The 14,970-nt window shown below is 54.1% G+C and overlaps 7 protein-coding genes across 7 annotated transcripts; 4 read left to right on the forward strand and 3 right to left on the reverse strand.

Moving 5' to 3' along the window:
- Positions 1–776: 776 nt before the first annotated feature.
- On the reverse strand, positions 777–1,881 carry BDP81DRAFT_74677 (uncharacterized protein). The gene has a single exon (XM_060596236.1). The coding sequence runs from the start codon at positions 1,641–1,643 to the stop codon at positions 1,002–1,004; it is 642 nt and encodes a 213-aa protein (XP_060441586.1). The 5' UTR covers positions 1,644–1,881; the 3' UTR covers positions 777–1,001.
- A 2,927-nt stretch (positions 1,882–4,808) lies between these two features.
- Positions 4,809–5,629, reverse strand: BDP81DRAFT_435016 (uncharacterized protein). Its single transcript, XM_060591014.1, has one exon. It carries the CDS (start codon positions 5,465–5,467, stop codon positions 4,991–4,993), a length of 477 nt encoding a protein of 158 aa, XP_060441587.1. The 5' UTR covers positions 5,468–5,629; the 3' UTR covers positions 4,809–4,990.
- Positions 5,630–6,293: 664 nt separating this feature from the next.
- On the forward strand, positions 6,294–6,725 carry BDP81DRAFT_74725 (uncharacterized protein). Its single transcript, XM_060596238.1, has one exon. The coding sequence runs from the start codon at positions 6,332–6,334 to the stop codon at positions 6,692–6,694; it is 363 nt and encodes a 120-aa protein (XP_060441588.1). The 5' UTR covers positions 6,294–6,331; the 3' UTR covers positions 6,695–6,725.
- On the reverse strand, positions 6,432–7,360 carry BDP81DRAFT_435017 (uncharacterized protein). The gene has a single exon (XM_060591015.1). The coding sequence runs from the start codon at positions 7,249–7,251 to the stop codon at positions 6,757–6,759; it is 495 nt and encodes a 164-aa protein (XP_060441589.1). The 5' UTR covers positions 7,252–7,360; the 3' UTR covers positions 6,432–6,756.
- On the forward strand, positions 7,329–7,694 carry BDP81DRAFT_435018 (uncharacterized protein). The gene has a single exon (XM_060591016.1). The coding sequence runs from the start codon at positions 7,361–7,363 to the stop codon at positions 7,571–7,573; it is 213 nt and encodes a 70-aa protein (XP_060441590.1). The 5' UTR covers positions 7,329–7,360; the 3' UTR covers positions 7,574–7,694.
- Positions 7,695–9,789: 2,095 nt separating this feature from the next.
- On the forward strand, positions 9,790–13,770 carry BDP81DRAFT_327420 (uncharacterized protein; the record flags this gene model as incomplete). The annotated part of the gene is made up of 2 exons (XM_060585138.1): positions 9,790–10,046; positions 10,224–13,770. The coding sequence occupies 2 exons, from the start codon at positions 9,790–9,792 to the stop codon at positions 13,768–13,770; spliced, it is 3,804 nt and encodes a 1,267-aa protein (XP_060441591.1).
- Positions 13,771–14,448: 678 nt separating this feature from the next.
- Positions 14,449–14,950, forward strand: BDP81DRAFT_435020 (uncharacterized protein). Its single transcript, XM_060591017.1, has one exon. It carries the CDS (start codon positions 14,695–14,697, stop codon positions 14,920–14,922), a length of 228 nt encoding a protein of 75 aa, XP_060441592.1. The 5' UTR covers positions 14,449–14,694; the 3' UTR covers positions 14,923–14,950.
- The last annotated feature ends 20 nt before the right edge of the window (positions 14,951–14,970 follow it).

Below are 14,970 nucleotides of genomic sequence, written 5' to 3' on the forward strand. Positions count from 1 at the left end.
GAGGGTGGCGATGAGCAAGAAAGTCCAAGTCTAAGAAACGGGTATGGGATACAGTGCCATTGACTGCAACGCCGTACGCAGAGAGATGCCCAGCTAGTGTTCTTTGAAACGGCGGAGGTCAAGAGAGGCATCGGATATGAGCAGTCATATTCTGCTGGGTGCCCTGTTGGGATGAAGGACTACCGGTATAGTTGGGGTATCCGTACCGTCGGGGAACCCGACGAAGAAGGATTCTGGTTTTAGTTCATAGAATGATGATTTCGCAGTGTCGTGCCAATCGTCCAAAACCTCTTGAAGAAAGTCGAAATTCTAATAGAGAAGGGAGCGTCGTCGCCGAAACGTCACGCCGTTTGGGGAGGCTACCTGATGAGCATGCATCAAGTTGATCGACACAAACGACCAACGGCCGTCCTTGAATCCTACGGGATTGACGTTCGATGGAGGCGAGTTTTGGCTAGAGACGCAAGAAGGTATAGCAGACTTGCTTCTATTTGCGTGTGTACGGGAACTGGGATGGATCATGGACGACTTGTGTTGGTCTGGATGTCTTAGCTCCCGTTGATTTGCAGATAGGATGATGCATGGTGTTGCTCCTCGACGTGCGCGCGTTCCCTTCTCGTGGCCGCGCATCAGTGGCACTGTCGCTTAGGGCGGCGGGACGAAGAAAATAAAAAAGACACCAACACCAAATTACCCCGGAAAGCAGAGGCCGATATTGGTCTGTGTGCGAGACAGGCAAGCCACGACTCAGACTCAGGCTCTTCGGGTGGCAGATGTTGACGACGACGGACTCGTGCTTGGGCAGCTGATTGCGCAGGTGGTTCATGGTCGACAACGTCAACACGACACCAATCCCGTCTTTCCCCAACCTCTCTCTCCTTTGGGTCTTCTTGTCCGTAGCCCTTATCTGCAACCTGACGAGCAGTCCGGTAATTAAATGGATGGTGATGCAGACGCACATTGGGCCTGCGACATGTATCCGTAGTTCGTCTCGCTGCAAGCTACGCCGCAAGCAGCAGATGCCCGCGTTTGTCAACGGAGTCAGGGACCCTGTGCAAAGCTGGACCAGCTTCGCGATTGGGGGGTTTCTCGACGGACAAGCCGCCGACAATCGCAGGCCCATGCCGCCATGCCCTTGCGGCTTTGCCTCCCTCTTCTCCGCAGTTCGCGGCTGGCTGCCCTAGTTTGGACCGGGCTATTTGGGGTAGATTTGGACCCCGTGGCCAAGAGGGGGTTGTCCCCGGGCGTCGGAAGGGAATGCCAAAGCGAAGCCATCGTGAGATTTTTCTGCCCCTCAGACTTGTTTGATGATTGGTCCCAAACCCCTGCTCTTCTGCCACGTCGGCATCTCTTTCGGGTTCGTTGCAGGGAAGCAGGCTCACCGGTGAGACCACCCAGCCGTCCCTGGAGGCGTGCGGAGGCAGAAGCATCGTGAGCTTCACTTGTTTCAGTGGGTCTCGCGAACGTTCTATGTAGACACGGCGATGAAGGTACCCGTCCCATTCCACTCTGGCAGGCTCTACCCGGCAGAAAGGGAGAACCGCATCGTGGGCCGTTCTGGATTTTGGACCCTTATGTCCTTTCTGGTCAACGGTTCCGAGTTCGTGACGGCTCAGATTCTTCGAGGCCCACGATGCATCCATTCCTTGCCTCACACGGTTGCTGAACCGAGCCGGGACGTCTTTCACCGACCGGCAGTAGAGCCGGGTATTGGAGGCTACCCATGGCTGGGCTTGATGGCTGGTGAAGTCATAAATGGTCCAGTCCCGAGTACAGAGTACATCCGCCCAGCGGCGTGGTTGCCATTGTTGGGTTGGGGTACCTAAGACGAGCAGGGCGCTTGAGCCGGGAGCGTTTGGGCTGTCAAAGAGATGTGAATGCCGTGGAACAATTCTCTGGCGCGGGATCGTCGAAATCTCAGCCAAGGACGAGATCCGCGTGCCTCAATGGCTGATGTGAATAATAAGAGTTGGTCCGTGTATGTTCCGACTTTACTGCCAATATCTGCTCAAGGTGCCGGACCAGAGGCATAAAGCATCTTGGCAACTTACACCGAGAAGCGACTTCGTGAATCCAACCACGCCAACTTATCAAAATCATTCTCGGCGTAGTGGGCCTCACTACTGCGGTGCTGTGTCCGAATTGGCGAGGGATAAGCAGTGATCGCCGACACAGTCGAGCAGAGGCACAAATCCTAGGAGCGCTAGACAGGGAGGGTAAGAGGACCCAGACCTCACTGTGAGTCGCGATGGCCGGAGATTTCCATTGAATCGAGCCGATCCCGTCTCGAGTCTCGACCACGGCCGGCTCACAAGTGCAGAAGTGACATTGATGGGCATCGGGCGGTTTGTTGGAGATCATGGCCCGGTGCGCCGTGGCCTCTTCGATCTCTGCGAGCGTGGGTTCCGGAAAGACACTACACAAACGAGGAGTTGACGTGCCAGCGGTATGTGGCTTTCCGTGATGCCGTCTCTTCCCGAGACTGACATTGCCAGCCGGCCAGCGATGCTAATCCGGATCGGGCAACCTGACGGAACGAGCTGACCCCAAGTCCGATCGCTTCACGCAGAAGCAGAGCTGGCTCGGCGGCTTTTCTCTGGTTGTCAACGCATTGTCCAATCGCACGGCGACTCCAGTGTTATTGCTGATCAAGCTAATGCCGTTGACGACCCAGGCTTACGGTTCCTGCACTCTCGTCACCTCTGTTGTTCAGGCCATTGTCTGGATGGTGGGCAACTCGACTGCCACAATTTGACGGGAGGATTGCTTCTGGTCCTGTAGTTTCTCGGGCGATCGCGTGACTTTGTCGGCCGCTTAGAATGTGACGATTATGACAACTGTTTAATCACTCATCTTGACATCGCAACGGCCCCGAGGAACGACGTCTTGTACTCGCCACAACATGGTTTCTGGCGCTGAGGGACTTTTAGCAGAAAGTGGCATGTCGGCAGATCAGTTGGCGACATTGCACTTCTTAACGTTGAAGGTGAGCCAAGCAAAAGCTGGGGACTTGCTGCGAGCTCGCGATATATGCATGAGTTCCGCTTTGTCTCTGAAAGCTGAAGACTCTTTCAGCTTCGGGTACCGCCTCCACGTTCGCTCCTAACGTGCTATTCACAGTCGTTTTCGTCCTTTAAATTGCGGATGATGACGATGATGCAAGCTGCGCGGCAGGTGGAGACCGTTAGGCCTCGACGAAACCAGCAAAGTAACCGTAGCCAAGGACAGGTGAGGGAACTTGGGTGCTTGGGAAGCATCGTCCGCGCCGCGTACTCACCCGAGACAATTGACGATGATGGCGGCTCCATCGTCGACTCCACACGTCTCCCGCTCCGACTTTGACGATGGCACCGTGGTGCCAGCATGGCTTGCTACATGGATAAGGGTAGTTCCAAGACCGCCGAGATGACGATCGTGCTTGATCTGGAGTCTTCCGAGAGAGCAACTCGGGTTGCAATAGAGGAGCAGTTCTTCCGAGGGATAGTGGCATAGTCGTCGAGCAAACTCAATGAAATCAACGACAGCGGCAATACCGGCGACGAAGCAAAACTCGAGTCGTTCGTCAGTGACTGAGCCAGGGTCTATCCTGCTTCACTTTGGCTTGGTGAGAGCGCCGCCGCCCCTGATCGATCGATTGGTGGTTTCTTTGACTCTGAGTGGCTGGCTCATCTGGTGTGCGTCAAAAGCTGGCCCCCTCATCCATGCCAACAGAGAAAATCGTAGTACCTAGTCACTGCCTCGATCGCCAGACGCCGTGTTGTTCGGTATTCAGTTGCCGACCCGGGACTGTGGAGCGATGTTTGACGGCGGTAAAAGGCTGAACTGTCTCTTGCACCAATGGCAAAGGTTGCTTTCTGAGTTGAGTCTCCCATCGACTGACCACGAGTGCCTCATATTGCTCATCATACGGTTGAAACCGACGACCAAATGCCAACGTGCTCAGCAAAGTTTCTATATCCTAGGATAAATCCAATGAAACGTGGCTCACAAGCTTGGGAGCAGAAAATACAGAACATCAGGCCATTGCACGGCATCAGCGTCTTGTCAAGCCAATGCCAAGCCTTGACTGCGTCTTGGACAGCCGTGTTGATGATTTACTACCGTTGAGAGAGCTGGTGAGACGTCCCCGTCGCCGTAGGTGCTGCCGCCGAATGCTCCCTGATGGCTGATGCCCTGCACAGCGTTCAGAAGTCTAAAGCTTGGCTGTGAGCGGGCGCCGGAAGTCTTCGCCAAGAAATGTTCGATACGTGCATAGATTAGGAAACTAGACTGCTCTGCCGACTAGGTTGACTGCCGGGTGGTGGCTTTCCCTGTCGTTCAAACTTCAAGTCAATTCGAGGATGCGGATGCCGCATTACCTTAGGGTCTGGTTCGTGGCGTCCAAGAAGGAAGCATGCAGAGACAGGAGAGATGCAGCTCCGAAACCAGGCGACGAATGGGCACTGCAGAGGGCGTCTGGCATCCAATGGCCATGTCGCACAGTGAGCCAGGAGAAGGACACTTGCATGTGCGTGCCTTTTGATTGTGGAGCTGACTCTGCAGTTGTTCAGAGGGAACTGGAGAAGCGAGTTCCAGATGTTGAATTTCGACCAGTGCCGAAGAAAGAGGATGTGCAGCGATTTCTTAGCGACAGGTGGCTGTCCCATTGCGGACTGCAAGCTTGTAGTTTTGCTGCTCATAGTCGCCTGTTCGTGGTGTTATCAAGGTTTCGTTTCCACCCGTCGGTGTCGGACCTTGTCAAAGAAATAGACGGGATGAGCCACCTCCATGCGCGCGTTCTTTGTGTGCGGCAGGGTAACCTGAGGAAACGTCAGGCTTGCGGGCGCGACAGCCTTGGAAAGAGGACGTCAAGAAATCTAGATTCTGATCTGCCGGATGGTCGATGGTTTCTCCGCGCGCCATCCACAACGAAACCAAGCCGTGCTTCTAATGACCAGCAGTTTGTGGCTGTAGGCTGTAGCGTTCCTCGTCATAACTACGCAGCCGGCTCCTAGGCCGCTACGCCGTGAACAAGTGGATAATCGTCGCCGCCGCCGGCCACAGCTCTAATACCTGCCCGTACTCCGTAATGTACAGAGCACTGTGTAGGTTGTCCAACGCACGCACTGAACGGCCCAAAGTGTACTGTGTATCCGTAGCACCGTGATGAAGGTGGACAAGATCGGTCGGTTGTGGAAACGCACGTTTGTTGGTAGGGCGGCACGGCGGGAGTTGGGCTCAATGAACGGGGATCGAGGACCGCCTGTGAAAATTGGTGACAACCCCGGGAGCTAGGGAGACATCGGGCCAGGGAGATACCCAACGTCAGGTAGCTGGACTCTGGAGCCTGGACGGGAATCCAGCCCGTTGCCACCGAATAGTGACATTGACATTGACAACGGCAACGGGCAAGGACAAAGACATGCCAACTGCCCGAAGACGGATCAGGCTCCGTTCGGGTTGGGCCGCTGGTCCTGTGTGTTTGCATCGGCCAACTGCAAATTGTTGAATGATTGGGACCGAAGAGGTGGGATTGTGTCCCCAATGTGCCTTGTTAGTCACAGACATGCTAGCCGCCGGGTTGAAGAGTCAGACGAAAAGGCAAGCATCGGTACTCGGTAGTGTATCCGTACCTAGGTAATAAGGTAGGTATTCGTAAAGATTTGGGGAAAGACAACCTAAGTGGAAGAAGATGCGCGAGACACGCACAACACACGAGGAGGCGTAGCGCAGGTTGATGATGGGCGGTTCCTTTGTTCGATTTGGCGCTGTCACTGCGGCACTGCCAGCACTGGCATTTGGATGTCTTGGTGCTGTGCAGTCTTCGCCGTGCTTGTCTTGCAGACTTGCCGCAGGTCGGAGACTTGACTGAAATGTGGTTGACTCTTCTTGTCGATGACATCTGCATCACGCGTGTGTCACTGCGTAGCGGAACATGTCTTGCATGGGTGCATTCCTCGCGAGGCACTTTGATGGCGAAGGATTTTCCAGTTGGGACTGACTTGTGCAGTTTTCCAACACACAGACTGGTGAGGCGAAGTAAAGTGATGATAGGGAGTCGTTGGTATCTTTCTTTTTTGTCGTTATTCGTACCTTCCAGGTGGACGGCGGGGAGAATGGTACGTGCCTTGTCGTCGGCGCATGTCGCGAAAAAAGGTGAGAGGCTCCAGCGGGCCAATGACGAGATGCAGATCATGGCGCGATAAGGCAAGGTACCTGGTCGGAAGTCCCTCGTTCCCTTTCTCCGTAGCTGCTGCCCTTGCCCTTGCTCCTGCTTCCATCTGCCCCTGCCCCGGCCCCTCCCCCCCCGCTTTGGCCCTCGAAAACTAGAGCAGTACGTACCTTTGTCGGGATGGTGAGGATTTGGCCAGCTCGCTTCTCTTTTTTTACTGGAGTCTTGTCAACCTCCCAAGCGGCCAAGCCAAGGTCTGCGGCCTGTCGCTCAAGATTTTGTCTCGCACTCTTTTTTCGAATCTTGAACTCGCAGCCGCAGCACGGGCCAAACGTCGGCCATCCTTGCCCGTCCATCTGTCTTGGACCCCTGCGCTCGCCAGCCAGGCAAGTAAGGCCTTTTGCGGCTTTGCCAATGCCCCATAGCTCGCTGCCTCTCCTGGCTTGGCCAAGACAGCACACAACCTGTTCTCACTTCTCAGGTGTGCGAGTTGTCTCTTTTTTGCAAGGAACAGCGCTCCGAACTGGAGCACGGTATCCATAACTATGCAAGCACGCAGGAGGTCAATTAGATGGAGCACGCGACGTGGTGCGAGGCATGTGCGGCTACCGGGTCGTATGAGGATCCATTCGTACCTGACTGGAGTCTTGAGTTGTATGGGATTTTCTTGATTCTCTGAAGAACGATCCGTCATCGAGATTCGTGCGAGGGATGGGCATTGGGGATGTGAGGGCGAGGCCAAGAATCGCAAGAAACGGGCATGGTGGAGGAGGAGGGTACAGAGAATAGAATCGAAACGCTCCTAGGGCGGATTCGACGGAGCTCGTCGTCGGCAAATAGAGTGCAGCATAACCGTAGATGGATAGATGCTGGGAACGGCACCTAACCAAAGAGCTGCCCATACTTTCTACGCCATACGGCATGGTAGGTAGGAAGATGGACGGGTCAAAACACTGTGGATGGGATTGTGTGAATCGTGGGTAGCTGGCAGCCTGCCACATTTTGCTGGGCATTGCACGTCCTAGTTGAGCTGAGCTAGTTAACATGCTCCGACCTGTCAGTTTTCGGCCGGCTGCCCTAGACTTTGGAGATAATGGCATGTCATCGTAGCTGAACTTCAGATAGATGGGAGAGGCGTACACTACCTGCCGACGATGACAGCCAAGCCGCACATGGGAGGGCCTAGACGAGAAGCCACAAGGCACTGAGATGATATGTGCTGCTAACGACGTCTGGTTGCTCGTGATGATGGGACGAGCCCAGTCCTGTGTATGCGTATCCGTCGTAGCCTTTGCTGCATGGCGCCTGCAGGGTGAGGTTGCTCTGTTGGGCCACTGTGAGGTGTTATTGGGACGCAAAACTAAGCTGCGAACGCTGTCCGTAGGTACTCCGGCCATGTCGTTCCACGGTGTTCAGATGTAATGATTCGCCTCATCTACAATATACCTTTGCAATGAATCAATACCTGGGTAATCTGAACACTATCTGTATATTTTGAGGATAGATATCTGGACGTCAAATGTATGGTAGTGAGGACGTACCTGAGGAGGGTAGCACGACGAAGTACGTACTGCGTAAATGGAAGTCAGGAAGGCATTGCAGGATCATGGCTTCGAACGTGCCTTGGGCCGTGCTTGCGCCTCGTTGTACGACCGGGTGCGGATGCTCCTTATCTCTGCAGCAATCTGTGCAAAGGAGGGCGGTGACCTGTGCTAATATCCACCAGCATCACCCCGACACCACGCCAGTCCCAATCTAGAAGACCCACTCAAGATAAGGTCATCCTCTGCAATCAGGGCCAATCAGAAGGATGTTGGCCGCGACCCAAGGCACAGACTCGCATACTGTGTCTTTTGGCTCATTGTGCACGGTATTCGCAAGGTGCAGGCGCCCCTCCTTCCCGGCCCTCTTCTTTTTCGCAGCAACGAGCGTCCCTCTTCCTCCCGTCATCCCGTCTTAATGCTGCACGATGGCCTGTGCAAAAGCGCGAGGCTAATAGCGAGGATTGGATCTCTCTAATTGCGAGGGCGTGAGAGCGAGAGCTCGTCCGAAAGAAGATGAGGAAGAAGACAAGAGAAGCAGAGAAAAGAGCGAGCCCAGTCTGAGCAAACGTAGCGCCTTTCAGAACTCCCGCTTTCCTGGGAGAATACACAATAATCTCCAGTCCAAGTCCAACATTGAAGGGTCTCCACTGCGGGCGCCGCGCCTACGCAGTTATGGCCTGCGGCCTGTCTTGTCTTGTCCCTGTGTGTCCCGACTCCCGTCGCCATTTCGTCTTTCCTAGGAATACCAGACCCGGTCCTTCCTCCTTGCCCGCCGCCGCCCGCCCCCTCCTTCTCGACCTTTCCGGCCCCCCTCTCCCAGTCGTCTCTATCACAAACGCACACACCCACACATGGCAGCTTTTGCACATACACACAGGGCAGAGCAGAGAGAGAGAGGGAGCAGGAGCTGCGGCAGTAGCAGCAGCAGGGAGTGTCGTCCAGTGTGTCAATCTGTGTGTGTCTGGGAATCCGTCGTGCCTTCCATTCGCTCTCCACCATCCACAGCGACCCGAAACCAAAGGCGCTGCTGAACGTGTGAATGTCCCACTCTTTGCGGCACCCACCACCATTTCCTTCCTTCCCTCTCCCCAAGAAAAGGAAAAAAAAAAAAAAAGGGGAAAGAACAGAGAGAAACCAAATCTCTTGGTCCCCATCCATTTCCCAATTCGCTCACCCACATACACCTTCATCACCACCAACAACCCCATTTAGTTACCAACGCAACACCAAGTTACCAACCAGCAAGCACCGGTAGCGGGAACACTCACTCCCACACACTTCAGTCAGAATCCCGACCCCGACCCCGGACTACCTTACTCCTCTCACACACTCTCTCCCTCTCTCTCACACACCACACACTCATCAATCACACATACCTACTCATTCACACACCCGACCTCACCTCATCTCACACTCCGCACGCTAGGTACTCTCGTACTGTGCACTATTGCCTCCCCTCCTCCCAACCTTGCCTGGCTTTGCCTTGCTTGGCTTTTCGCATCCACACCCACCCACCACACCAAAAAAAGACTGAGATCCCTCGTCTTGTTCCTCCCCTCGTCTTTTAGTCCCGTCCACGCCCCGGAAGTACCTAACCTTGCCAACCTTTCGTCGAACCTCCTGGCTCTTGTCTTTCGTCCCTCTACCCATCCATCCATTTTTGACTTCACATCGCCTCGCAATACTTCATCTTGCGTCCCGCCTGCGTCTTGCCTAAGCAACTTTGCCTTTCTGCTAGCGACTCTTCCGACGACTATTTCGACTTCCCGACCACGAGATCCTGCGAACTAACCTTCTCCCTCGCACCACAACGATTCAACTTCTCGTCCAAATCTTCCCTACTTTACTGCGGGCTCGTTACGATCCATACGTCGTTCCTCGACCTCTTCTACTCACCCAACCCAAATTTACGCCTATACTACACAATCGAACCGCTCCTACCATCATGGCAATCTAAAGCCCGAACCGTCGTTGCGATTCTCTTTCTCGGCCGCCGTGCGAGCCTCGTTCTTCATTCTCCCACGCCCCTCATTATGTCGAATCGCCGATTGAGACTTTCACGACCAGTCGATCTTGAGCGCTTCCACGCATACTATGGACCCACAACAGTCTCTTCCTCACCAGAGGAACTCTCACAACCCTCATCTGCTGGCCCTTGTGCCGCCCACCTCCAATCCTCTATCTCTGAGGTCTTCCGCTAGCACGCCAATGACCTCACCGGGGCTTTTCAGTCCCTCAAACCCGCGTCCGAAAATGACCTTTCCGATTCACGCCTCGTCCGACTCCAACACCCCCAACGTCGAGACGAGCAGTCCCTATCTTCACCCACTTCAGAACCACAAAGTCAGAGAGTGAGTCAAGCTCTTCCTTCTTTCGCTATGCCATTCTGCGGTCGCGACTTCCGTTGGACAAAATCTCGATCTACCAGTCGAGGCGGTATCGTGACTACGTAATCGACAGCGGGGGCCAACCGCAGGCCCCGCGACAAGGGGATGATTATCTGATAAGCTAACCATGTCGGTGACCAGGACACACAAAGCCTTGATTGACTCCGACAGCATCACCGGCCGCAAACTCATCAACCAGTACGAAGTCATCGAAGAAATTGGTAGGGGCGTGCACGGAAAGGTCAAGCTCGCCCGAAATCTCAATACGGGTGAAAATGTGGCTATCAAAATCATTCCGCGGTACTCCAAGAGACGCCGACTCGGCAAGGTCATGGCCATGTCTCCGCAGGAAAAGACGATGAGAGAGATTGCCATCCTCAAGAAGATGAGGCATCCCAACGTCGTCTCGCTCCTGGAGATCATTGATGATCCGGAATTGAAGAAGATCTATCTGATTCTCGAGCACGTTGAGCTAGGCGAGGTTGTCTGGAGAAAGAAGGGACTACCACACATCTGCCACCACGAGCGTCGTCGCATCGAGAGAGAATCCAGAGGCCAGCCGCTGACTCCAGAAGAGGAGCAATACGAGAGGATTATGGAAGAGCGGTACAAGATCCGGGAGCAAAAGAGGGAGAAGATGTCCCGAGCCAACATGAACACACACGAGCACTGGAGCATCGAGCATGGCCTTTCCGACGACGCCAGCTGTGGGTCGCAATCCCGCGTTCCCTCGAGGGACGATCTGGGCGCCCTGGACTTTTTCGGGGGCGAAGGATCACAACCAAATTCGCTGCAGGCATCCCGGGCCACATCTCGAGCGCCATCGCGATCCCAGTCTGTCAAGTCGATACGCGATGCCCTTCTCGATCAGGAAGCTATCGATGACACCGAAGACATCGAGACGCCAGGCCCGCTACAGACAAGCAACCCAGGCTCAGCCACCGCACTCGATGGAACGATGTATGGTGCCTACATGGAAGATGCGGCCTTTCGCGGTCGCTCACCCAGCATGGCTGATTCCATTATTTCGCACATGTCCTCGGTCGACTGGAACTCTCGGATGCACGACCCATTTGCTGAAGACTTTTCTTACGTTCCTTGCTTTACCATTGAGCAGGCAAGAACTACTTTCCGAGACACTGTCTTAGGCTTGGAGTACCTGCACTACCAAGGTGTCGTACACAGGGATATCAAGCCTGCCAATCTGTTGTGGACCAAAGACCACCGCGTCAAGATCTCCGACTTTGGTGTGTCGTACTTTGGCCGCCCCATCCGAGAAGGCGAGGCCGACGATGAGACAGTCTCGGAATCCGAAGCACAAGATTTTGACGACGATCTCGAGTTAGCCAAGACAGTTGGCACCCCGGCGTTCTTTGCACCCGAACTGTGCTACACTGATGCGGACCGCATGGAACAACCGAAAATCTCCGAGATGATCGATATTTGGTCACTTGGCGTAACACTCTACTGCCTCATCTATGGACGCATTCCTTTCCAGGCCGAAGATGAGTGGCAGATGTTCCGGAAAATTGCTACAGAGGATGTCTTCATCCCCAAGAAACGCCTCAAGGCAGTGGACCCTTCTACCCCTCCCAACTCCGAATCTCTCTTCAAGCGGCATAATGTGCCCCCTTACAGAGACGACAACGAACTCGCCTACGAAAATATCGACCCTCTTTTGCAGGACCTCTTGCGTACCATGTTTGCTAAAAACCCGGACAAGCGGATCCGGCTAAAAGACATCAAAACCCACGCTTGGGTTGCGAATGGCATTCCAGATTTGGAGGTGTGGTTGAGGGAAACTGACCCAGCCAAGAATACGGGCAAGCGGGTCCAGGTCAACGACAGGGAGGCAGCCCGTGCCGTCGTGCCTATCGCCTTCCTGGAACGCGCACGATCTACTGTGAAGAAGGCAGTTGGAAAGTTGATGCACCCTTTAGGGGATCGAAGCGATAGCCGTTCAAGGCGGAGGGCTGCTAGCAGTGCTGCTAGCTCGGCTGGAGACAGCATGTTCAATGTGCCGCCTACGCCACACTCGAGAGAAGCACGCAGAAAGAGTCTCAAGGGCGAAGACTATTTCTCAAACGTCAAAGACTTTGCGTTTGGCGGCTCTGACCATCCTCTTGTTCACAGCGAGACTGTTTCTCCCTACGAGTCTCCCTACGACCCTCTCGCTACGGCTATCGCTCAACCCGTCAAGGGCCAAGGGGCTGCCCTTTTACATGCCATCCAGAATAGCTACAACGAATCGAGGACAAACAGTGGTACCGCGTCGCCATCGGATCAGTCAACGATACCTGGGACAGCGTCGTTCTACAAACCTTTTCACAGATATTCCCAAAGTCCGTCGAATGGTAACAGCTTTTTGACGTTGACCGCCGGACTACCTGAAGTCAGGACACAACCTCCAACGTCTTTCGCCGGCGATACTACACTGGACGATCCATCCAAGGAAATGCGGCAAACACGTGGATACGACGCCTTGACAGAGGAAGCTCTGCGTGCACGCTCAGCCGAGCGTGGCGTATTCAAAGACCAAGACAAGCGCGCTCCAGCACAAGTGAGTGTCACCACGGCGAGTGTGCCCGGCACCCTTCACAGGATGCCCAGCCTTCCCGGCAAGCCTCGAGCTATGCGATCGGTGGACTTGGGTAAGGCGAAGCAGGCTACCAGTGGCCTAGCTTCACCGTTGTTCTTCTCGCCTCGGTCTGTCACTGGCTACCAGCACGGTCAACCCCAATCGGACTCCAATATCTACGAGAACCAACGACTCACGGCCGATCTAGAAGAGAGACCACAGACAGCACACAGGATCGAAAATGTGAGCAATGTACCTGAGGCAAGGACGCCACCACCGCGGACATACAATACGTCGACTCCTGAGTCGTTCGCCCGAGCAAAAAGCGAGATGCAGCGCAAGCAAATCGCAGAAAGTCTTACCCTGCAAGCTCCGGACGACGTCAGGTCAGACATTGCCGTGATCGACCCAACCGATGTGCCTTGCCCTCTGTCGCCCGGCGATGAGTTGTTCGGCACGCCGCCACCTCCTTCCCGCGAGGGTACAATGGAAACCGGGCAGTCCTCACGCTCCGCATCCATCGGTGGACTGGCCTCTCCTATCACGAATCCTAGCGAAGTCGCAAGTCCTGTCTCATCTGTCAACCACCACACGAAAGAGGAAATGCTCGCCTTCCAATCCGATCCTTCGCTTCCCGCCCTTCTTAGCGGGGCCAGTTCCGTTTCCGACGCTGAGCCTGTAGAGCTTGTCATGGTCAACAAGCCCGGTTTACTCGAGACGACAGATTCCGTGACACCTCCGGCCTACGTGAAAGAACCCATGGCTGGATTTCCACTGGAACAGTACGAGCAACAGGGGCGATTCGAGGCACACAATGCGTCATTCAATACATCTCCGATAACGCTTAGTATCTCATCCGGCCCGGTGTATAGGAGCCCGCCACCCATTCACCGCAGTCCAGACATGCGTCCACAAGACGAAGATGACGACAGTGATAGTGACGAGGGTCTGGTGATGGCGAAAACGAAGAAGAAACCTTCAACTAATACTCACGTCGAACGCATACCTTTTGGTGCGAGGCGACGCGACACGAACGCGAGCATCGCCAGTACAGAGACGGCCAAGAAGGTCGTCATTCACGGCGAAGAAGTCATTACCTACGCCGACTGAATTTAGCGTGCTAAGCTTACTCGGCGTGCGACTACCTACCCCGGTCGCGGTACACTACTACAAACACGCAACTCGACTCATACATTTTCAGCCTGTACAGTGGCTTTCGGGATTGGCTTTTCTGGTACAGCATTTATACACAGTCGGTGGACCTTTTGAATTTTCCGCCTGCGTGTTCAAGCAATTGAACACTGCCCATTGTCTTGCTTGCAGCATATCCCAAGAACAGCATGCAATCAGATTGCACATTTTCTAGTGGCACGTTTGTGCTACCAGTCTCAGTTCGAGCGCGCTTCCTTTTCATATAGAGAAGATCTGCAACGGCGGCAGTCTTTTGCTTTGACGCTTCTCTCTCTTTCATATGCCACGATGGTTTGCGGATGAATCATCAGAGCAGACTGAGACGACGACGACGACGACGACATGTTGCTACGAACGGAGGAGAAATGACGGGGGGGACTACGGAAAGGAGGCAGATTGGAGGGGATCGTCCATCACGGGAGACCTTGGGGGTTTGGGGACAGAAGAGGAGGCATTATCCATTAGACTCTTCCTCTTTTCTTTTCATTTGTCTGTAGTGGGAGATGAGGAGAGCGGGGCAAGTTGGACTTGGATAAGGGTCCATAGTCGTCTCAGTTCATCGTTTCCACAACCCAAGAAGTTTGAACACTTTTTCTTATCTAGCATCGACAGCGAGGTTTCGAGAGGGGGTTTGTGTTTGTAATGGCGGAGGGGGGTTTGATCATCTAGGACCGGGTCTATTCCCAGACGGGATGGTGCATCTTATTTCTCGGCGCATTTTGTGGAGGAAATCTTGCATGTACGCACCCACCCCAAATCCAAACCACAGATAGTGAGAGAGAAGTGATGAGAAGATTCGTCTACGAATAGAAGCGATGAACACATTGTCTTGGATCATGAAAGATGATTGCTTTGCTATTATTATATCTTGTGCTATCTATGTTTGCTATGCTTTGTTTTTTTCCTTGTTCACCACTCACCATTCACATCAACAAGCCGTTGGTCGAGGCAGCCCGTGTGGATTGGCTCATCGTGCTGACGTGGGATTCCACGTCTATTTTGTATCGTCCTGCAACAAGGCATATCCTCTTGTCAATCATCATCAGCTCGTTAGTCTACGTAAACAAATGAAGAGCAAACCAGCACTCCAAAAACTCGCTCATGCACTATTCCGGTGAC

The sequence above is a fragment of the Colletotrichum phormii genome (assembly GCF_030913505.1).
Source record: "Colletotrichum phormii strain CBS 102054 chromosome Unknown BDP81scaffold_19, whole genome shotgun sequence".
In the NCBI taxonomy this organism is placed as follows: domain Eukaryota; kingdom Fungi; phylum Ascomycota; class Sordariomycetes; order Glomerellales; family Glomerellaceae; genus Colletotrichum; species Colletotrichum phormii.